Genomic DNA, 21,189 nt, shown 5'->3' on the forward strand with positions numbered 1-21,189 from the left:
TTCGCATGAAACGCGGCCCTAGTGAGATAATTGGCTGTGAGGCTACTTTTAGCTGTGAAATGTGATCGAATAGGGATTGAATGAATAGCGACCCAGTGCGGACTGTGAGGTAGCATAGGGCTTGATTATTAGGCCAGGATGTAGCAGCCTGGTGTTATTATAATTAACGACCTGCCTAAGAGAGCACTTTTCAGTTTGGCTGCACCAAATGTGTATGGTTTAGATATACTTCTACAAAATGTTCTAGGCTAATTTAATAAAATTAGTCTATTAGGCTAGCCCAGGGGCGATTCTAGGATCAGACCTTTAAGGGTGCTCAGCCTCCAATGAGAATGTGACATGGATACAGAGCCTTGCAAAAGTCTTAAATCCCCTTGCTAATAAATCACTAATTTCACTGGATAACAGTTAATACATTTATTTATTATTATGCAAAATATTGAATGAACGAGAAAACTAAGAAAGTCCCTTTCTTAATGAATTACCAGCATAAAATGATAAACAATAATAATTCAATTTTTTTATTATTATAATTTTTAGGGGTGCTGAGATGAAATTTAGGTGTGCTTGACCACCCCTAAAGAGTCTAAAATCGACACTGGGCTAGCCGATGTAAAATAAATGTAGCCTACTCATTTCAATTCTTTAATGATCATAACCGTTATTAAACAACTCCATTTTATTCCAATGTCATTTTCACAAACAATATCTTATTAAATCTTGTCCTTCCAAACTAAATCATTTGTACTTAAATAGTTTACAAATCACAATGTGTTACCATGTCGACAAAAAAACAACGCATCCATGATCTTGAATACTAGTGGTCCTCTGTCAAGGAAGTAAACAAGTGGCACTCCATAGGTCCCTGTCACACCGTACGTCTCCTAGCACCTCACCATGACAACGTATTCACCCCAAACTGATACACACAGAGGAAATACAACCCAACATTGTAGCCCAGACCTAGCACCACCCAACCCTCCAACCCAACACTGTAGCCCAGACCTAGCACCACCCAACCCTCCAACACCAACACTGTAGCCCAGGCCTAGCACCACCCAACCCTCCAACACCAACACTGTAGCCCAGGCCTAGCACCACCCAACCCTCCAACACCAACACTGTAGCCCAGGCCTAGCACCACCCAACCCTCCAACACCAACACTGTAGCCCAGGCCTAGCACCACCCAACCCTCCAACCCAACACTGTAGCCCAGGCCTAGCACCACCCAACCCTCCAACACCAACACTGTAGCCCAGGCCTAGCACCACCCAACCCTCCAACCCAACACTGTAGCCCAGGCCTAGCACCACACAACCCTCCAACACCAACACTGTAGCCCAGGCCTAGCACCACCCAACCCTCCAACACCAACACTGTAGCCCAGGCCTAGCACCACCCAACCCTCCAACACCAACACTGTAGCCCAGGCCTAGCACCACACAACCCTCCAACACCAACACTGTAGCCCAGGCCTAGCACCACACAACCCTCCAACCCAACACTGTAGCCCAGGCCTAGCACCACCCAACCCTCCAACCCAACACTGTAGCCCAGGCCTAGCACCACCCAACCCTCCAACCCAACACTGTAGCCCAGGCCTAGCACCACACAACCCTCCAACCCAACACTGTAGCCCAGGCCTAGCACCACCCAACCCTCCAACCCAACACTGTAGCCCAGGCCTAGCACCACCCAACCCTCCAACCCAACACTGTAGCCCAGGCCTAGCACCACACAACCCTCCAACACCAACACTGTAGCCCAGGCCTAGCACCACCCAACCCTCCAACACCAACACTGTAGCCCAGGCCTAGCACCACCCAACCCTCCAACACCAACACTGTAGCCCAGGCCTAGCACCACACAACCCTCCAACACCAACACTGTAGCCCAGGCCTAGCACCACCCAACCCTCCAACCCAACACTGTAGCCCAGGCCTAGCACCACCCAACCCTCCAACCCAACACTGTAGCCCAGGCCTAGCACCACCCAACCCTCCAACCCAACACTGTAGCCCAGGCCTAGCACCACCCAACCCTCCAACCCAACACTGTAGCCCAGGCCTAGCACCACCCAACCCTCCAACCTGAACATGAACACTTAGAACCCTCCAGAGAAGGTGCAAAATATTAGGAGCAGCAACTGGGTATGTTGGCATGGGTACCAGGGGTGCAGCTGTGCCCCCACTCTGGAGGTCCGGGGGGGGCTATAGGTCATCATGCCCACAGCTTCATACTGGACCACAATACTGGTGTCTGTGCACCAGCCAGTTGGGTTTGATATTGGGCTGTTTACCAGAGATGAAGACAGTAGAGCTCCTGTTACATATACACACCACGTGATTATAACACCGTGGGTCGTTGCCACGGGGATGTCGTTACCACGGTGACCGCTTCACCGGTTCAGGGAGAGGTGTTTGGTTGTGCTGCTGGTCCTGAGGCGTGTGTTGACGGGCAGGGTTAGAAGGCACAGGGGCTGTACAGGAAAACAGGAAGACCAGAATCCCAGAGTGCTACAAGAGGTCAGGACCTGGAGAGGATCTCTGATAACATCAGTCTTCTCTGCAACCTGAAGTCCAGCCAGTTAGGCAGTCATAGAACCAGTCAGTCAGGCAGTCATTAAACCAGTTAGTCAGTCATTAAACCAGTCAGTCAGTCATTGAACCAGTAATTGAACCACTTAGTCAGTCATTAAACCAGTCAGTCAGTCATTGAACCAGTCATTAAACCAGTCAGTCAGACGGTCGGTTAATTCTGCTCCTATGATTCAGTGGTGAATCTCATCCTCCTCTTCCTCCTCCTCGCTCCTCAACAGAGGAAGCTCTAGATCAGGGTTAGGATCAGGACTGCTCTTACTGGCCAGCGCTCTCAACAAGTGGCCTTTACCTGGAGGGTACATAACCAGAAATAAATAAACAACAGCATCAACAACAGCCATCCCATTACTAACTAGAGAGGGTACAATTTCTGGGGAAATTGTAGGGTGTGCTTGCTTGCGTCGGTTGCACAGGGGTCCGTTTTTTAATGACATTTTTAAAACTGATATTTCTGTATATTTTATATAAAAATGCATACTTATTATTTATAAAGATTACATAGATTTAAAAGCATTTTTTTTGCTGCTCATTTACAACTCAAAATACGAGTGAAGTGTAGAATGAAATAGATGTCTTCTCATTTCCCCTGCAAGAGGCAGCCTCATCGTTGAATCAAAACGAATACATTTGGCAGACCGGTGTAAAAATTGACCTAATCTCTATGACTTAAACGTCATTTTAAGTTTTTCCCTTCTCATGATATTTTCATGCATTTAGCCTACTCATTGCATTCATTCATTAATAAAGAACCCCCTTTGAAGATTATTCTACGACATTACCGGCAGTAGAAGATGGAATCGCGATTCAAACAGTACTGTACCATCTGCTAACTGAAAATATGCCCCCCAAAACGTAAATAAGCTTGACATTTATTTAGTGGAAAATCGCTCATTCATAAAAAGCTCGCTGGTAGCGATCATTGTCAGTAACAACGCAAAATGCGATATAGCCCTGTGTGGAGAAGCTGCCCCGGTAAATTCTACTACTACAGTACAGTACTAGACTACTGCTGTGTTCGTCTTGGTAGCGATTGCGTTGGTTGAATTGGATTTAACGTTCCGTTGTACGGTTTAGGCTGAAATTAATTATTTTCATGAACAGATTGACAAAGTTTAGGCTGTGGCAATGAAGTTCAGGTTAGTAGTTAGATAGACTTTTGATTTAGTTAAGTAAGGGGAGTGCCGAACATGTTCTGTCGCGTTTGACTTCCTAAACAGCTGTGTAGATGTTTTTGTAGTGTCTCGCGTAGGCTACAGCGTTGCAGTGATACACTGGATTGAAACCACAGGGAATTATAATTTCACCAACAAATCGTTTACTTGTAATGTAATGTCATAATAAATCCTACAACGAAAATGTATTTGTGAGGAATGTTTTTTTTAACGATTGAAAACAGATGTATCATAGACCACTGTAGTATGTGTTGCCCGGGCAACAGAGGCTAATGTCATGCTAATGCTTCAGTGAAATAGTAGACTACCGTTTCCGAAACTAGATGTGGGCCTACTTCCTTAATAATACCAGCTAATATTGTACATTACATTTCACAATTGTGTTTCACATCACAAAGTAAAATGAGTAAATAGTTATCACCCTGGCCTCTTTGCTTGTGGTGTTTCTGCAGCTGCCTTGCAGTAAAGCTATAGTTAGCCTAGCTATCCCCCAAGTTAACAGATGCGAAACGAATGTTCTGCTACAGGTAGTCACGCGTGTTTTCGTGAAGTTAGTGACGTAGTGACGTTAGTAACGTCAGTGACTGTGGCTAGCAAATTATCCACCGTTAGCTTCACTTTTCACCACAAAAACTTAACTTCAGCCTAAACCATGCAACGGAACGTAAATCCCAATAGAAGCAACTCAATCGCTACCAAGACGAAACTTTTGACACCTAGGTTGTCTATGTAGGCCAAATATTGACTGAGTTTTAGGCGGGCAAAAATAAATAAATAAATAATAATATATACGTGAGAGAACAAAGGTTGTGCCCTTGCCGAAGGCAAAGCACACCCAATAAACCACGTACACAGTCTCAGTTCAGGTGGCCCAGTCAGGCCCCTAGGGGGCCACCTACCCCTAGAGTAGTAGGTCTTGAGGCCCACGTGCAGAGAGATGCCGGACAGACACACAGCGAAGCCCAGCCAGTTGATGCTGCTCATGCGGTCTCCCATCAGCCTCGCCGCCAGCAGCAGAGTGCACACCTCCTGCAGGGGGAGGAGTCACACAAGGATGTCAGAAGGAAATGACACGGTGCCATACTGTGAGCACCATAGACATATATACATAGACGCCCCATTGGTCCTTGTGCCATACTGTGAGCACCATAGACATATATACATAGACGCCCCATTGGTCCTTGTGCCATACTGTGAGCACCATAGACATATATACATAGACGCCCCATTGGTCCTTGTGCCATACTGTGAGCACCTCCTGCAGAGGGGCAAGGAAGGATCGCAGACGGAAATTGAATGGTGCCATGGCAAGGAAGTAAGATGGAAAAAGTTAGAGAAAAAAAAAGGGATTGAGAAAAAGCACTGCTATAGAGGTGAAGAAAGAGAAACAGAGAAAGACAGGTTAAATGAAAGAGAGAGCTGTGTGTTTACCTTGAAGATCCCAGCGATGGACAGCGTAAGGCTGGAGGTGCGTGAGACCAGCAGGAACTCTGAGAAGCCAAGGCCGAACGCCAGGGAGCCGCCCACACACAGCAGGAGCAGGGAGGACAGCAGGGGGCGCAGCTCCGACACACGGAACAGCTTCTCCGACATGGTCAGAGTCAGCCCTGCACACAGACAGGCAAGACGGAGGGAGAGAGAGACAGGCAAGAGGGAGGGAGAGACAGGTAGACAGGCAGGAGGGAGGGAGAGATAGAGAGATGGGAAGGAGACACAAGTAAAGAATAATATGGTCAGAGACTATTTACAAATCCCATAAAAGAACAGAGCCAGACTCAGAATAAACACTGAGGGGCTGGTGACAGAGGCTGAAAAACACAGAGAGGAGAGGGAGGAGAGGGAGGAAGAGGAGAGGGAAGAGGAGGAGAGGGAGGAAGAGGTAGAGGGAGGAAGAGGAGGTAGAGGGAGGAGGAGGAGGTAGAGGAGGGGGAGCAAAAGAGGGAGAAGGAAGACTAACCTTCGTTGTAGAGGAAGAGGGGGAAGAGGCCCAGGAACATGAGAGGCTGCAGGTGGTACATGGTGTCTATAGGGTTCTGTAGGCCTGGGGGGGGGAAGGGGAGAGAGGGGGGAGGGGGGGTTCAGAGAGGGGGGAGGTAAGAGAGAAAGAGTTAGCAGGGGGAGAAAGAGAGGAGTTTTTATTGACACTGAAGTTCAGAACAACGATCACAAATCATGAAACATTTCTTAAACTCCAGACTATTATCCAGTGAAACCAACACTTATTCCTGACAGAACACACACACACACACGCAGCCTTGAGACATTGCTCGTAAATAGGGCTAAGCACACACACCACACACACACATAACCAGGCACCAGAACCCACCCAGCTCTGCTTTCTGCATGAGCAGCTGTGTGAGGGTCCAGCGGATTCCCCCAATGAAGGAGGCGAGCAGCACCATGATGAAGCCCTGTAGGTTGAACTGGGTCGACTCAAACGTGAACATGAAGAGCCCACTGGCTATCAGCAGAACCACCACCACCAGGAACGGGTTCTGGAGAACGAGAGAACGAGAGGAGAATATATTTACATTTACATTTAGTCATTTAGCAGACGCTCTTATCCAGAGCGACTTACAGTAAGTACAGGGACATACCCCCCCGAGGCAAGTAGGGTGAAGTGCCTTGCCCAAGGACACAACGTCATTTGGCACAGCCGGGAATCGAACTGGCAACCTTCTGATTACTAGCCCAACTCCCTAACCGCTCAGCCACCTGACTCCCTATAAATATATATTTATTACACACACACGCGCACACACACACACACACCTTGCCTAATGTATGGTTACAAAAACACAGCAGAACTTTCAATACTTGGGTCAAAATTACATTTAAACGTAAATAGGTAGACAAAACACTCTCAGGACACAGGAGAGGACCCACGCAGAGCTTAACAACACGCTGAACGGCCCACCAGCAGCGTACGCTCTGTCAGGGGGAAGGGACGGCCGGAAGCGAGACAGGAACCATGCAGAGCTAAACGGCACATGCCACACCAGAAGCTGTGTAATTGTGCGAGTAGGAAGCTGAAGGATCATTAAGAACCAGAACGCGGTTCTTAGTGTGAAGAGCAGCCCCAGACCTCAGAGACCTGGTTCTTAGTGTGGCCTAAGAGCAGCCACACACCTCAAAGACCAGTCAGGATCTGTCATCGGTGGTTCCACGGCGAGGCCTGGAATCTACTTTCTGTATGTCAAACTGCAGGACTTGTCCTTGCCACTCTGCCTACAGTCTGTCCTGCAGCGCAGTCAAATAAACCAATCCTGCATTACTTAATTTGTCATGATACAAGTCGAAATCCAGTTTCTGGGAAAAAAAAAAAAAAAAACTAGCTGAAGTTGAAAGTTGGCTGTGATACAGGTGACGAGAGAGAGATATACAGGTGTACTACTGATGTTGTTTCGGCTGGTAACTAAGCACGATGATCTCTGTTGCCTAACTAACATTCTTCATCCTGTGCTTTCCATGGTTACTGTTAATATCTCACAAGAGGACAGAGGAGAGACACAGCTTGTGATTGTCTCAGATTGAGACACAGCTTGTGATTGGCTCAGATTGAGACACAGCTTGTGATTGGCTCAGATTGAGACACAGCTTGTGATTTGCTCAGATTGAGACACAGCTTGTGATTGGCTCAGAGGGAGACACAGCTTGTGATTGGCTCAGAGGGAGACACAGCTTGTAATTGGTTCAGAGGGAGACACAGCTTCTGATTGGCTTACAGACATGTCACTTACCGGTTCTTCCAGCTTGAAGATGAGAGAGAAGAAGAGGATGAAGAGAACAGCAGAGGACTTGGTCATGGTGTACCTGGAGCGCCGGGTGAAATGGCATGCAAGATGCAGACAAGCATAACACTTTGTAGTTTAAACACACTAAAATCACAGACATCACAAATACACCATCTAATCACTCAGACACAGGCATAAACTAAGAAGGTAGGGGAAAACTCTTCCACACACACACACACACACTCACACACTCACAGGCTGATGGTGATGAAGAGGAAGCTCCAGTTAGATAGACCGATGTCCAGGGCGGTTGCCAAAGCTGCAGACGAGAGAACAAAAGCTTCACCTCATCCCTCAGACCTCATCCCCCAGACCTCATCCCCCAGACCTCATCCCCCAGACCTCATCCCCCAGACCTCATCCCCCAGACCTCATCCCCCAGACCTCATCCCCCAGACCTCATCCCCCAGACCTCATCCCCCAGACCTCATCCCCCAGACCTCATCCCCCAGGAAGTAGGGTCTAGGAGTTTGGTTTGGAACAGACCCTAGCTAACTTTACTTAAAGAAATGTCTGACAATCTACCTGGACTTCAGCCTGCTTCTGTCCAGAGAGAGAGACAGATAAGACGTTGCCATGGCTCCTCTCAGCCCTGTCTCTGAGTTGACATGTTATCTCTGAGAAGTCTCTCTCTCTCTCTCTCTACAACATGGTTGCTAAACACAAGCTTTAGATAGTGAACTTTCACCCCTACTCCTCCACACACCCACCCACCAGTGGGGGCCACTTTGAAGATGTAGTCGGCCCAGCTGAGCACGACTCTGGGCTTGCCTGTCCAGCACTGCAGCGCCCAGCGGGACAGCGCAGACAGGCTGAAGATGATGCTGAGATGGACCAGGGTCATGAAGAGAGGGAAGTGGAAACCCTGAGGGAGGGAGAGAGAGAGAGAGAGAGAGAGAGAGAGAGAGAGAGAGAGAGAGAGAGAGAGAGAGAGAGAATCAAAAGGAACCGAGTTACTTGCAGCTGTACTTTGCATTCTAAACAAGACTTGACCGCTGATGTGTTTTCTGCTGAACTCTTCGTGACTTACCTTCATTAGCCATTTGTTGTAGAAAGTTATTCCTATAGAGAAGACGTAATAAAACAGGACCAGGCCAACAGTGCGCACAGCGCGGCACATGAGCTGGACGGGGCACGGCATGGCGCCCAAGCCTGACCGGTAGCTGCTACTGCGAGGTAACTAGCTCCATACCGGAGCTCGGGGGTGGTGGTCCAGGTGCCATGGTTACCTGAAGAACGGGGAAGCTGTCAGAATTGTTCAAACCGATCTAGCTGGCGTGAAACGTCACTGTAACGTCGCGAGCGCACGGTCAGTGATCAGAGAAGTTTGTGTCCTCGAACTTGATAAGAGCATTGCTGCAATGATAAAACCTTTGAAAATCGGCCTGTGGATTATGAACGAACAAAGAGCTAAATACAGTAAACAAAACGACATTTCCCTCTCTAAACCAACTCTGGTAACTACTACTGTACGGGATGCTGTCAAGAAAACGTGCGTAGCTTCGAGTTTGAGGGTCCTAGTTTTGGTTCCTCGATGCTAGGAGCTAGCCACGTTTCGCACATAACTTTAGTCTAGCTACGTTGCTAGGGAGCCACCACTCACCAATTTTATCTATATCAAATATTCGTTTTGTAACCGACGCCCCAGCTGGACTTACCCAACTGGCTGCAAGCCCACCGTAGAGTTGGACGGGGTTTCCTCGCTAGTCTAGCATTCTACGTAGTTAGCTGGTGTGAAGACGCGATAGCCAGTCCAGTCTACCAGCTCAAATGTGAAGTTGTGTCTGTCTTTAAACAAAGGCGGTAGTTGGCTGTTTACCAACCTATGCACGAAATCACGGCAAAGACACAGCTTCAGGATTCATGAGTACATGTCCGAGTTGTATACAAAGGCGTCTCCTCGCACAGCTGTACTGTGCCCTATGAACACTCGTTCGGCGTGGCAGAAGCACCTGCGTTGATTAGGCAACACAAACTGTTGTCACTGTGAACTGAAGTGGACCTGACTAGGGGGCAGTATTTCCTTCTGCCCTTCTGTCAGACTAGCGCGTTGGTGACCATAGAAGAAGAGAAAGCGGAAGTCTTCAAACATAAACGGTGTAGTGTTGTGCTCGCAGCTTTACCTTTTTCGAGGTAGTCTTCTGTATTTGTTATTTCTATTACCAGTGATAACATAAAACGTTTATATTGTTTTGTTGTTTCTGAACTAGTTTCCTTTTTGACAGAATGGCGGATGAGGAAGACGAGCCTGGATTCGACGAGGAACTGGACGAGGGGTCCTGTGGCGCCGATGGAGGACACGGGAAGAGAAAGCGTCTTTTCTCCAAGGAGCTTCGCTGCATGATGTACGGGTTTGGAGACGATCAGAATCCGTACACCGAATCAGTGGACATTCTTGAAGACCTTGTAATCGAGTTTATCACGGAGATGACCCATAAAGCCATGTCTATAGGTCGCCAGGGTCGCGTCCAGGTCGAAGACATTGTTTTCCTCATCCGGAAAGACCCGAGGAAGTTCGCCCGAGTGAAGGATCTGCTGACCATGAACGAGGAACTTAAGAGGGCACGCAAAGCCTTTGACGAAGCTAATTATGGCTCTTGATTTGGGCTCGATATGAACATTACGACGTCTAGATTGTCTGTAAAAGACAAATGTCACAATGCTGTTCTGTTTTGGAGGGGTTTCACATGTTATTAACTGCCTCTAATCTACTGCAGAAACTCCACAAGGCCAACCTGGCCATGTTTTTCAACAACGACCCTTTTCTTTCCTTTGTTGTGATTTGTCCGCTGTTCATTCAGAATTGGCTTTTTGTGGCTTCTTTACATTTCTGTATTAAAGTTAGCTGTTTTTATACGTCTGTGATTGATCTCCCCCTCAGTTTTAATGGTGTTGCTGTTACCTGCCTAATGCTGTGGTTGTCAGACTTTATTTGGTCATCTGCCATTAGGAAGATATAGACTGTACAGATATATCGATATAGGCTACTGTATTTGCGTCCTGTGTAGTAGGCTAGCCTACACCATAATAAAACATGACCATGAGCCATAAAGATCTTAGTTTTAATTTATGCTTTCAGTCTCTTGAGTTCATTAATGTCATCATTAAGCGCCAGCTAGAGCCACACTATTCAGCAGACCAGAGAGTCGCACATTGTCATCCTACAGCTTTCAATGCATATTACCTTCTGGCTTTTCTGACACAACCACTAAAGTTGCGTCACTTGAGACAACCTCACAATAGCTCACTGATACAAACTTGTGTTGTTATTACAGGTTTTATCCAAATTGTATGCGTATACTGAATCCAACACTTACTTAGCAAGGGCAGCTGCTGTACCTACTAAAGATAATAGTGGGTGATTTATGACGTATTCCTGGAAAGGTATAGCAATGATACAGACAAGATAAATGTGGGTCAAGGAAAAATAGAAAAAAAAGAAAAGAAATATTTTATTGATGTTCCGCTAGACAAGCGCGTACAGAGACCATGAATATGTCAGACGAACTACACGTGGGCATGTGTTTATTCATTTATTATCTTTCTTAAAGCAACGGTTTTGTTTGTACAGTGAACGGGTGACTGACAGTTGGTGACGGTCTACGCGCTGTGCCAGGCTTGTGAAGGTGCGCGCAGAATTTCACCCCCCTCCCCCCCGCGCGAGCTCTTCTGATTCGGGGGTGAAAGAGCAGCAGTTGTGGCCTCCATGGCCGGCACTTACACAAACACCTGGGTGACGTGCCCAAGAAACCCACGCTAGGAGCGTCTAGGGGGGACGTCTAGTCATGGATGGAGGGTGGAGAGGCACAGGTTGGCTGTATGAAGCGGAGGATGGGGACGTTTTCGTGGGTCATTTTGAGATCAGATAGGCTAGTCAGAGGGGAGGGAGGAATGTCCACGAGTCTCTGTTTTACTGCACATTCTCCATCATCTTGAGGAATTCTGAAAGAGGGATATATCGGCGGTTAGAAAAATGAATCAAGTTGAATTTATACCCTTTTGAGCCACAGCATTAGGCGAAGGCAACCGGTCCGCGTGACGTCCTACCGTCAAAGTCCAGCATGCCGTCAGAGTTCTTGTCACCATCCTTCAGCAGCTCGTCGATCTCCTCCTCTGAAATCTGCTCGCCTGTGCTGCGGATAATGATGGCGAACTCTTCTCTGTCGATGTAACCGTCGGCGTTCCTGTAATCAACAGTAATCCACACTGTTGGAATGGTATTCTAGAATTCAAGTGTAGAAGAAGACCCACACACACATACACACACGCACACACACACACGCACACAAACCCAAACATCCCCCTCCCCTTCACTCTAACAGTCGGGTAAATTACGTACTTGTCGAACACACGGAAACATTCCGCCAACTCGTCCTCGCTCTTGCCAGCCTCGTCTTCCTTTAGGAGTCTCACCATCATGACCAAGAACTCCTCGAAGTCGATGCTGCCGCTACCTGAGGCACAAGTTCACATCAGTACACCTGCGACAGGTAGACAGGTACGCCTTCCCAGGAAGGAACAGGCCCACCTGGATTCGCGCGCCATGTTCTGCGCCTACTTCGCTCCTGAGCATACCCAATTGGCGCAATTAACATATATGGCAGCTACATAGTGATTGTCACTGATGGGGAGAGGGGGGGGGGGGGGGGGTAACTAGATGATGACATGTTGAAATACCCCCCTTCGTTTTGGATTAAGGCCTCTGTTAAATGAATGCATCATAATTATTATTGTTATAACACTAAGTGTTGATTTATCCGTAGCTCACCGTCCTCATCGACCTCCTCGATGATTTCGTCCAGCTCCTCTCTTGTGGGGTTCTGGCCCAGCATCCTCATCACCTGACCCAGCTCCTTGGTGCTGATGTCACCGCCACCGTCCGTGTCGAACATGTCGAAGGCAGCCTTGAACTCTGGAGCGACAAGATTTATGATAAGAATATTTCTTTCATGGAGTATTGTTATCTGGGAACCATTCAGTTTATGTGGAGTGTTTATGCTCTGTGTCTGGTACATACAGAGCGTTTCCTGACTAACAAAACAGGCTGCTGTTCTTCTGATCCTAAGTTTTTTGATGTCTACTTCACACGTCTACACACCTTTTGTGTGTCGCTTTGGATAAAAGCGTCTGCTAAATGAATAACATTTAAAACTAATCACAATGAATGAATGAGCCTATATGTTAATTATAATGTAAACGATAGTGTTATATACACCATATTATAATAATTGTTTAGGATTAGAATAATGTTCTATTTTTGAGAGCTAAATGTGTTGTAATGTGACGTCATGTTGAGGCCTACTCACCGTTCAGCATCTCCTCGCTCAGGTAGGAGCGAGCCTCTTGTTGCGCGTCAGTCTGAAGAGGAGGCACACACGGTCAAGTCAGAAAACACAACATGACTCTAGCTTTCTCTGTCCTACAAGCCTAGAGTCACCACAGAAGAAGAACAAACGTGTTCATGTTGATACGGCTGAACATTGTGGCGCATCATATCTACTCGTCACAGATGTCACCATTGATGCGCCGGTGCGGATCTGTGCGGCGTTAACGGGAAATGGTTGCGCGAAAACTTTAGGCGTGCGTGCACTGATCTGTCATAGTGATACTCGACAAACGGCTCGTGGTACAACAGCTCTGGGACCAGGTGAAAACAACACAGTCTATTTACGGCTCGCCGTCTTGGGCCTTTCTCAATATGGCCATGCAGACATGCAACCCCGTGGAATGTGTAGTCTAAGCGCAATCCCGGGAACGAAACGACGTGCTCCCTTTTTGGTCCTGTGTGCACGCCCTCGCCTCTCACGCACCCCTTGAACACCTACACTTATACCTACACTATACTTTGTGGAAACAATCGCGACGTTCTAAATGTAGCCGAGTCCAATGAACAGGTTAGGCTACAATATAATTCTAGGTATGTTTCTGTAGTCGAATCATTTATATTAGAAATTATATTTTTTATCAGAATTTTCCAGGTGACCTTAAAACGAGCATCGCAATCATGTTTTAAAAAGTCTATGGACTTTAAATTATGACTATGAATGAAAGGTATGGCGTAGGCTATTGTTTTGCAATTCATTAATGTCATATTGGACACTGCCATCAACACGCTCTCAACAGATTTATTCTAACCAATTAAAAATCTAATTTCGATTTTCTTTTACGATGCAATTATCAATTCATATTGTCAAACGCTAACGTGTGGTCATCATATAGTTTAATTGACCGTGTGCTGTTGATTGGTCTTACCATGGTTGCGGATTAGCCTTCCCCCAAATATCCACGGAAAATAAGCCCCAAAAAGAGTGGTCAATCCGCGTGCACCCCAACAGAAAGACTAGACCTGAAGACAGAGTTCAGAGACACTTTAAACCGGTCACCGGAGACACGCCCCCTGGCGCTCAGGACTCCAGAATTAGATTCTTGAACTTTTAGGGTTCTGGGACCCAACAAGCCAATAGCGACCTGGAGAGAACGGCTCGACTCAGCCTCGAAGACGCAGACAACTCGTAGAGTAAAATAATCTCAGCATCTGAGTCGAATGTTAAACTTCCGTGTTTAGGACCCAGTAAACTACTGCGCAGCACTGTTGTTGTAATGTCGAGTTAATTTATACATAAATAATTTAGCAACTAACGCATAGCAGGCATGCAGATGTGCACTAGTGTACTAGCATGTTACTAGCAGGGGACAGGAACAATCTTTAATATCATGCACTTCTTCTTTGTTGCTGAAATTGACAATGGTCTCCAACAATTGATGCTTCAATTACCAATTAATATCAGGCTTTCAATCCAAGATCGTAAATGAGACCCCTTGTGGAACCCATGTCCAACCCAGATACAACTCAGGGTGGAACTCATGTGGAACCCAGATAAAACTCAGGGTGGAACTCATGTGGAACCCAGATAAAACTCAGGGTGGAACTCATGTGGAACCCAGATAAAACTCAGAGTGCAACCCACGTGGAACCCAGATAAAACTCAGGGTGGAACCCATGTGGAACCCAGATAAAACTCATTCTGGAACCCATGTGGAACCCAGATAAAACTCATTCTGGAACCCATGTGGAACCCAGATAAAACTCAGAGTGGAACCCATGTGGAACCCAGATAAAACTCGGGGTGCAACCCATGTGGAACCCAGATAAAACTCATTCTGGAACCCATGTGGAACCCAGATAAAACTCAGAGTGGAACCCATGTGGAACCCAGATAAAACTCAGGGTGCAACCCATGTGGAACCCAGATAAAACTCAGGGCGGAACCCATGTGGAACCCAGATAAAACTCAGGGTGGAACTCATGTGGAACCCAGATAAAACTCAGAGTGCAACCCATGTGGAACCCAGATAAAACTCAGGGTGGAACCCATGTGGAACCCAGATAAAACTCATTCTGGAACACATGTGGAACCCAGATAAAACTCATTCTGGAACCCATGTGGAACCCAGATAAAACTCAGAGTGGAACCCATGTGGAACCCAGATAAAACTCGGGGTGCAACCCATGTGGAACCCAGATAAAACTCATTCTGGAACCCATGTGGAACCCAGATAAAACTCAGAGTGGAACCCATGTGGAACCCAGATAAAACTCAGGGTGCAACCCATGTGGAACCCAGATAAAACTCAGGGCGGAACCCATGTGGAACCCAGATAAAACTCAGGGCGGAACCCATGTGGAACCCAGGAAAAACTCAGGGTGGAACCCAGGGATGTGGCTCTCCTGTGTTCTCTGTGTTTCTGTTTCAAACTGCGGCAGTGTTCTGCATAATGTTTTATGCTGAAGGAAGAGTTGAGGTGGGGGGTGAATGTGTGGGGTGTGGGGGGCTAAACTAGAGTGTTTAGGTAGGTGGGCTGAGAGTATTGTGTGTGTGTTTCTGTGTGTGTGTGTGTGTGAGGGGGTTATTAGTGAGTTGTGCAGCCTGTGGGGGGGAGGGGGGGGGGGGGGTGTAACTTTAACCCTGGAGAAAAATGCTGTGAGAAAAGCTCTGCACTCCCCATCCTCCCCCTCCTCCCCCCACCCCCTACTCCACTGTGCCCTGAATAGCAGGAGACTGCAGGAGGTAGACTGAGACCCCTCCTCTTCCCGCCCGCTCCCCCCCCCCTCTCAGCCACGTATAAACAGAACCTGGCTCCTTATATAGAGGGAGGTTCCTGGGATGGGGGAGGGATGTGACTACAGGTGGGTGAGGAGGGGGAGAGGTGGGGGAGGGTATGGATGGAGGACTATATACTTGAGGGCAGGCGGTTGTTCTGCTAAGAGAGAAGATCGTCTGGGGACTGGTGTTGGGCTTGGGCTGTGTCCGTCACCGTGGGAACCGAGGTCGGGCTCACGTTCATGCTGGACCTGTAGGTTACCGTGGAGACCCGTCACCTGCTCCGTCGGAGAGTGAGGGACGAGCAGGGAGAGCGGCCTCTGAGGCCGGACAGTCACGGCTCTCTCTCTTTAGTGAGTGTGTGTGGATATGTGCTTGTGAGTGTGTGTGTATGGATATGTGCTTGTAAGTGTGTGTGAGTGTGTAAGTGTGTGAGTGAGTGAATGTGTGTGAGTGTGTGTGTGTGAGTAAGTGAGTGAGTGTGTGTGTGTGTGTGTGCGTGTGTGTGAGTGTATGTGTGTATGAGTGTGTGTGTTGACCCAGTGTTACAGGAAGATAGGATGAGTATAGGATGCCCTCCGGCAGCAGAGCACACCAAGAGAAGCAGAGCAGCTGACAGATCTAGGAGGGTTTATTTAGGAAGTTCTGTACAGGGGGAGGGCAGGGTGTGAAGGGGGGTGAGGGGAGGGTGAGGGGGTGAGGGTGTAGAGTTTCCTGAGCCCTGCGTAGCAGCAGGTGCTGGAGGGCAGCTGGGGGGGCAGTCTGGGCGAGGGGACGTTCCTTCGTCTTAAAAGGTTCTGCTGGATATTTTTAGACATTCCCACAATGTCTCAAGGGTTAGGAGTAAGGAGAGAGAACCAGAGGACAGGGCAGGATAGGAGGAGGGGGAGGGGAAGGAGGGGAGGAGAGGAGAGAAGAGGGGAGGGGAGGAGGAGGGGGAAGGAGGAGAGAGGAGAGGAGAAAAGAGGGGAGGGGAGAAGAAGAGAGGACTGTGTGGTAGAGGAAGCTGAATGACAGTTAGTCTTTTCTCTGAAGGAAGGGTTAGGGGGAGATAGTAAGGTTGGTGATTCTGAATCTCTTGTGTTTTCTTCATCTCGGAGGAGGACATTTTGGAAAGCAGGATCTGCTAGGAATGATGGTCCTGCTCTTCTACTGGACGTTCTCCATCATCTTCAGAAACTCTGCAGAGAGAAAGAGAGGAAGGGAGACAGAGAGAGAGAGGGAGGGTGGGAGACAGGGAGAGAGAGACAGAGAGAGGGAGGGAGGGAGACACAGAGAGAGAGAGAGACAGAGAGAGAGAGGAAGGGAGACAGAGAGGGAGGGAGGGAGACAGAGAGAGAGAGAGAGAGAGACAGAGAGAGAGAGGAAGGGAGACAGAGAGAGAGAGGGAGAGAGACAGAGAGAGAGAAAGAGAGAGAGACAGAGAGAGAGAGGGAGGGGGGGACAGAGAGAGAGAGTTGTACTTTGACTTTGACAGCTAGCCACCAGTTACATCACAACAACCATTTTGGATCCTACTTAGCCTACTCATATTGAAACAAAAACTGAAATCAAATTTTACAGACAATAAAACAAGAAACAAAAGATCCTGTAGTTACAATGTTACACTAAAGCTACCTTCACTGTGCATAAAGCACCCCTTTCCCACACAGCAATGAACTCTTCCATCTTTCCTACCAGTTTATAATATGAAAACTCAATGCGTAAAGAGAGAGAGAGAGAGAGAGAGAGAGAAAGAGAGAGACAGAGAGGGAGAGAGAGAGAAAGAGAGAGAGAGTCAGAGAGGGAGAGAGAGAGAGAGAAAGAGAGAGAGAGAGAGACAGAGAGGGACAGAGAGAGAGAGAGAAAGAGAGAGAGAGCGAGAGAGAGAGAGAAAGAGAGAGAAAGAAAGAGAGAGAGATGGATCAGAGTAGAGGGCTGTGTTTTGAGTAGAGGCCCAGGGTCAGAGGTCAAGAGGGCTGAAGGTACGTCTCACCGTCAAAATCGATCTTCCCGTCTTTGTTGACGTCAGAGTCAGCCATGAGCTCATCAGCCTCCTCGTCTGTGATTGGCTCCCCCGTTGCGGTCAGAATGTCCCCAAACTCCTCCCGGTCGATGAAGCCGTCTCCGTTCCTGTGAACCCCGACCCCCGCCACGTCAGCTGACAACACGCTCATCCTCTCTTTCTCTTAACGACATCCGGGCGCTGGAGGCCGGGGGGTGTGTGTGTCTGGGGGTGTGTGGGGGTGTGTGGGGGTGTGGGGGTGTGTGGGGGTGTGTGGGGGTGTGTGGGGGTGTGTGGGGGTGTGTGTGGGTGTGTGTGTGATGCCCCCTGGGTGGGTGACGTACTTGTCAAAGACCCGGAAGATTTCTGAAAGCTCTTCCTCAGTCTTCCCTGCCTGGTCTTCCTTCAGCTGCTGAACCATCATCACCAGGAACTCCTCAAAGTCTATGGTGCCACTAGCTGAGAGGAGGGGGGAGGGGGGGGTTATACAGGTGCCACTAGCTGAGAGGAGGGGGAGGGGGGGGGTTATACAGGTGCCACTAGCTGAGAGGAGGGGGAGGGGGGGTTATACAGGTGCCACTAGCTGAGAGGAGGGGGAGGGGGGGTTATACAGGTGCCACTAGCTGAGAGGAAGGGGGAGGGGGGGTTATACAGGTGCCACTAGCTGAGAGGAGGGGGGAGGGGGGGGTTATACAGGTTGCCACTAGCTGAGAGAAGGGGGAAGGGGGGGTTATACAGGTGCCACTAGCTGAGAGGAGGGGGAGGGGGGGTTATACAGGTGCCACTAGCTGAGAGGAGGGGGAGGGGGGGTTATACAGGTGCCACTAGCTGAGAGGAGGGGGAGGGGGGGTTATACACACATAGACACGTACCCACACACACACACAATCATCCACTTCCTGTCACATGACCCTGGTATCTCACCATCCTCATCCACTTCCAGTATGATGGCATCCAGCTCTTCTCTAGATGGGTTCTGGCCCAGCATCCTCATCACCTGACCCAGCTCCTTGGTGCTGATGTCACCGCCACCATCCGTGTCGAACATGTCGAAGGCAGCCTGGAACTCTGGAGTGTTGACATTCATCATGAGTGACTGGACACAGAAAACATCTGTTTCCATCACATTCTGATGCTCGCAGGTTTGATCCAGCGCTCAGCTATCACACCTGTTACTGCAGGTTACAGCTTTCATCACCTCCCTCCCCTCCTCACCTGTGATCATCTCCTCACTCAGGAATGAGCGAGCGTCACTTTGGGCGTCCGTGGGCTGGGAGGAGAGGCAAGAGAGGGAGGCAGGGAGGAGAGGCAGGGAGGAGAGGCAGGGAGTAGAGGCAAGAGAGGGAGGGAGGGAGGAGAGGCAGGAGAGGGAGGGAGGGAGGAGAAGCAGGAAAGGGAGGCAGGAGGAGAGGCAGAAGAGGCAGGAGGGGGCAGGAGGGGGGGCTTACTGTGACATTACTACCTACTTACAGACTGTTACTGTGACATTACTACCTACTTACAGACTGTTACTGTGACATTACTACCTACTTACAGACTGTTACTGTGACATTACTACCTACTTACAGACAGTTACTGTGACATTACTACCTACTTACAGACTGTTACTGTGACATTACTATCTACTTACAGACAGTTACTGTGACATTACTACCTACTTACAGACTGTTACTGTGACATTACTATCTACTTACAGACTGTTACTGTGACATTACTACCTACTTACAGACTGTTACTGTGACGTCACACGTTAAGAAGTGGGATTCCTGGTGTGTGTTTGTGTGAGTCTGGGTTAGGTAATGTGTGTTCCTGATGTGTGTGTCTGGGTTAGGTAATGTGTGTGTGTGTGAGGGTGATTGACAGGGACCCTTTGAAGCTCTCCACTGCCACCCACCCTGGTCAGAGAGAGGTACTGCTAGAGGTCACTGGTCAAACGCTAGCTCTATCTCAGGAGAAGCTCAGAGTACCACACAAACACACACACAGAGAGACACACACACATACATACACACACACGCACACACAGTGACACACACCAAAAACACACACGCACACTCAGGTACACACACATACACGCACATAAATACACAGACACTTCTATATGTACAAATCTCAAGACTATCAACAGATAATCTGACTGTTTACAACTAATTACAATACCCTTTTTAAACGTATAATTGCATTTTAGGAATTTAAGTGTGTGTATGTGTGTATGTGTGTATGTGTGTATGTGTGTATGTGTGTATGTGTGTATGTGTGTATGTGTGTATGTGTGTATGCGTGTATGTTGTAACTAATAATCAACACACATCTAGTCTTACCTATCAACACAACAAGCCATAACAAATCCTTAGTATCTCTCTCTCTCTTTTCTTTCTTGCACTCTCCTTCTCTCCCCCCCCCTCTCTCTCTCTCTCACTCACTTTTTCTCCCTCTCTCATTCTTTCTCTCTTTTATGGTTTCATCCTCTCTCCGTCTCTTACTCCATCTCTCTTTCTCTCTCTCCACTTCCCACTCTCTCCTAATTTCTCTCTCATCCACTCTTTCTTCTCTTTCTCTCTACCTTTCTCTCTCTCTCTCTCTCTCCCTCTCTCTCTCTCTCTCTCTCTCTCTCTCTCTCTCTCTTCTCTCTCTCTCTCTTCTCTGTCTCTTCTCTCTCTCTCTCTCTCTCTCTCTCTCTCTCTGTCTCTTCTCTCTCTCTCTCTCTCTCTCTCTCTCTCTCTCTCTCTCTCTCTCTCTCTCTCTCTCTTCTCTGTCTCTTCTCTCTCTCTCTCTCTCTCTCTCTCTCTCTCTCTCTCTCTCTCTCTCTCTCTCTCTGTCTCTCTCTCTCTCTCTCTTCTTACCATGTTGGCAGTGTCTCTCTCCCAGGTCAGACAGACAGAGTGGTCCAGTGCAGGGCGGGTTACAGCTCTCCCTGCTCCTCACCCTCTCCCTAAGTACACCTCATCCCAAAATCATCCTCGGGAAAATCACCAGGATTGGGCGACATGCCCCCTCGTCCCAGCAAGCGCTGACCAATCACGTGTGGTTTTCCCGTGCCCCCCTCATGTGTGGAAGCTCTCCAGGTCTCCAGAAGCCTCAATGACATTTATAATCCAAACATCCAGTCTGGAGACAAGGATCGACAGCCTGCCACAGATACACACACATTCCCAGATACACACACACACTCCCAGATACACACACACACTCCAGATACACACACACACTCCCAGATACACACATACACTCCCAGATACACACACACACTCCCAGATACACACACACACACACACTCCCAGATACACACACACACACTCCCATATACACACACACACTCCCAGATACACACACACACTCCCAGATACACACACACACACACTCCCAGATACACAGACACACTCCCAGATACACACACACACTCCCAGATACACAGACACACTCCCAGATACACACTCACACACCCAGATACACACTCACACACACACTCCCAGATACACACGCACACACTCCCAGATACACACACACACTGCCAGATACACACTCACACACACATA

At 48.3% G+C, this 21,189-nt stretch overlaps 4 protein-coding genes and 1 long non-coding RNA gene across 8 annotated transcripts; 1 reads left to right on the plus strand and 4 right to left on the minus strand.

The window, feature by feature from the left end:
* Positions 1-622: 622 nt before the first annotated feature.
* On the minus strand, positions 623-1,176 carry LOC134019442 (uncharacterized). The gene is made up of 2 exons (XR_009930013.1): positions 987-1,176; positions 623-891 (listed from the first exon to the last, which is right to left on the minus strand). It is a non-coding gene; the product is annotated as an uncharacterized LOC134019442 (long non-coding RNA).
* Positions 1,177-2,033: 857 nt separating this feature from the next.
* On the minus strand, positions 2,034-9,542 carry slc35c2 (solute carrier family 35 member C2). 3 transcript variants are annotated; one of them, XM_062460329.1, is made up of 10 exons: positions 9,226-9,542; positions 8,598-8,796; positions 8,282-8,432; positions 7,763-7,826; positions 7,514-7,586; positions 6,100-6,268; positions 5,731-5,814; positions 5,205-5,380; positions 4,609-4,802; positions 2,034-2,949 (listed from the first exon to the last, which is right to left on the minus strand). In XM_062460329.1, exons 2-10 carry the CDS (start codon positions 8,706-8,708, stop codon positions 2,772-2,774), a joined length of 1,200 nt encoding a protein of 399 aa, XP_062316313.1. In that variant the 5' UTR covers positions 8,709-8,796; positions 9,226-9,542; the 3' UTR covers positions 2,034-2,771. The 3 variants fall into 3 exon arrangements, with proteins under 3 accessions (XP_062316313.1, XP_062316314.1, XP_062316315.1); XM_062460330.1 differs by having other exon boundaries at positions 9,391-9,538; XM_062460331.1 differs by having other exon boundaries at positions 2,035-2,890; positions 4,673-4,802; positions 9,226-9,538.
* taf13 (TATA-box binding protein associated factor 13) lies at positions 9,540-10,421 on the plus strand. 2 transcript variants are annotated; one of them, XM_062460349.1, is made up of 3 exons: positions 9,540-9,700; positions 9,793-10,205; positions 10,255-10,421. In XM_062460349.1, exon 2 carries the CDS (start codon positions 9,794-9,796, stop codon positions 10,166-10,168), a length of 375 nt encoding a protein of 124 aa, XP_062316333.1. In that variant the 5' UTR covers positions 9,540-9,700; position 9,793; the 3' UTR covers positions 10,169-10,205; positions 10,255-10,421. The 2 variants fall into 2 exon arrangements, with proteins under 2 accessions (XP_062316333.1, XP_062316331.1); XM_062460347.1 differs by having other exon boundaries at positions 9,793-10,421.
* Positions 10,422-11,002: 581 nt separating this feature from the next.
* On the minus strand, positions 11,003-13,957 carry tnnc2.2 (troponin C2, fast skeletal type, tandem duplicate 2). Its single transcript, XM_062460346.1, has 6 exons — positions 13,820-13,957; positions 12,874-12,925; positions 12,336-12,479; positions 11,907-12,021; positions 11,615-11,751; positions 11,003-11,509 (listed from the first exon to the last, which is right to left on the minus strand). The coding sequence occupies exons 1-6, from the start codon at positions 13,820-13,822 to the stop codon at positions 11,478-11,480; spliced, it is 483 nt and encodes a 160-aa protein (XP_062316330.1). The 5' UTR covers positions 13,823-13,957; the 3' UTR covers positions 11,003-11,477.
* A 2,691-nt stretch (positions 13,958-16,648) lies between these two features.
* Positions 16,649-20,632, minus strand: LOC134018306 (troponin C, skeletal muscle). Its single transcript, XM_062458198.1, has 6 exons — positions 20,497-20,632; positions 18,869-18,923; positions 18,578-18,721; positions 17,998-18,112; positions 17,645-17,781; positions 16,649-16,850 (listed from the first exon to the last, which is right to left on the minus strand). Exons 1-6 carry the CDS (start codon positions 20,497-20,499, stop codon positions 16,819-16,821), a joined length of 486 nt encoding a protein of 161 aa, XP_062314182.1. The 5' UTR covers positions 20,500-20,632; the 3' UTR covers positions 16,649-16,818.
* Positions 20,633-21,189: the final 557 nt, after the last annotated feature.

This window comes from Osmerus eperlanus, chromosome 4, assembly GCF_963692335.1.
Source record: "Osmerus eperlanus chromosome 4, fOsmEpe2.1, whole genome shotgun sequence".
NCBI classification, from domain to species: domain Eukaryota; kingdom Metazoa; phylum Chordata; class Actinopteri; order Osmeriformes; family Osmeridae; genus Osmerus; species Osmerus eperlanus.

What these genes read in the sequence shown, in the direction of transcription:
- tnnc2.2 (XM_062460346.1), bottom strand. An exon ending in TGTTTCCGTGTGTTCGACAA is followed by an intron (nt 11,752 to 11,906) that starts GTACGTAATTTA and finishes TGTTGATTACAG; the next exon opens with GAACGCCGACGGTTACATCG. An exon ending in CGGCATGCTGGACTTTGACG is followed by an intron (nt 11,510 to 11,614) that starts GTAGGACGTCAC and finishes TCCCTCTTTCAG; the next exon opens with AATTCCTCAAGATGATGGAG.
- LOC134018306 (XM_062458198.1), bottom strand. An exon ending in ACTGGAAGTGGATGAGGATG is followed by an intron (nt 18,113 to 18,577) that starts GTGAGATACCAG and finishes CCCTCCTCTCAG; the next exon opens with CTAGTGGCACCATAGACTTT. An exon ending in ATCTTCCGGGTCTTTGACAA is followed by an intron (nt 17,782 to 17,997) that starts GTACGTCACCCA and finishes CGGGGTTCACAG; the next exon opens with GAACGGAGACGGCTTCATCG.
- slc35c2 (XM_062460329.1), bottom strand. Translation starts at nt 8,708, where the DNA reads ATGCCGTGCCCCGTCCAGCTCATGTGCCGCGCTGTGCGCACTGTTGGC. An exon ending in CTTCAAAGTGGCCCCCACTG is followed by an intron (nt 7,827 to 8,281) that starts GTGGGTGGGTGT and finishes TCTCGTCTGCAG; the next exon opens with CTTTGGCAACCGCCCTGGAC. An exon ending in CCATCGCTGGGATCTTCAAG is followed by an intron (nt 4,803 to 5,204) that starts GTAAACACACAG and finishes CTCCCCCTGCAG; the next exon opens with GAGGTGTGCACTCTGCTGCT.
- taf13 (XM_062460347.1), top strand. Translation starts at nt 9,794, where the DNA reads ATGGCGGATGAGGAAGACGAGCCTGGATTCGACGAGGAACTGGACGAG.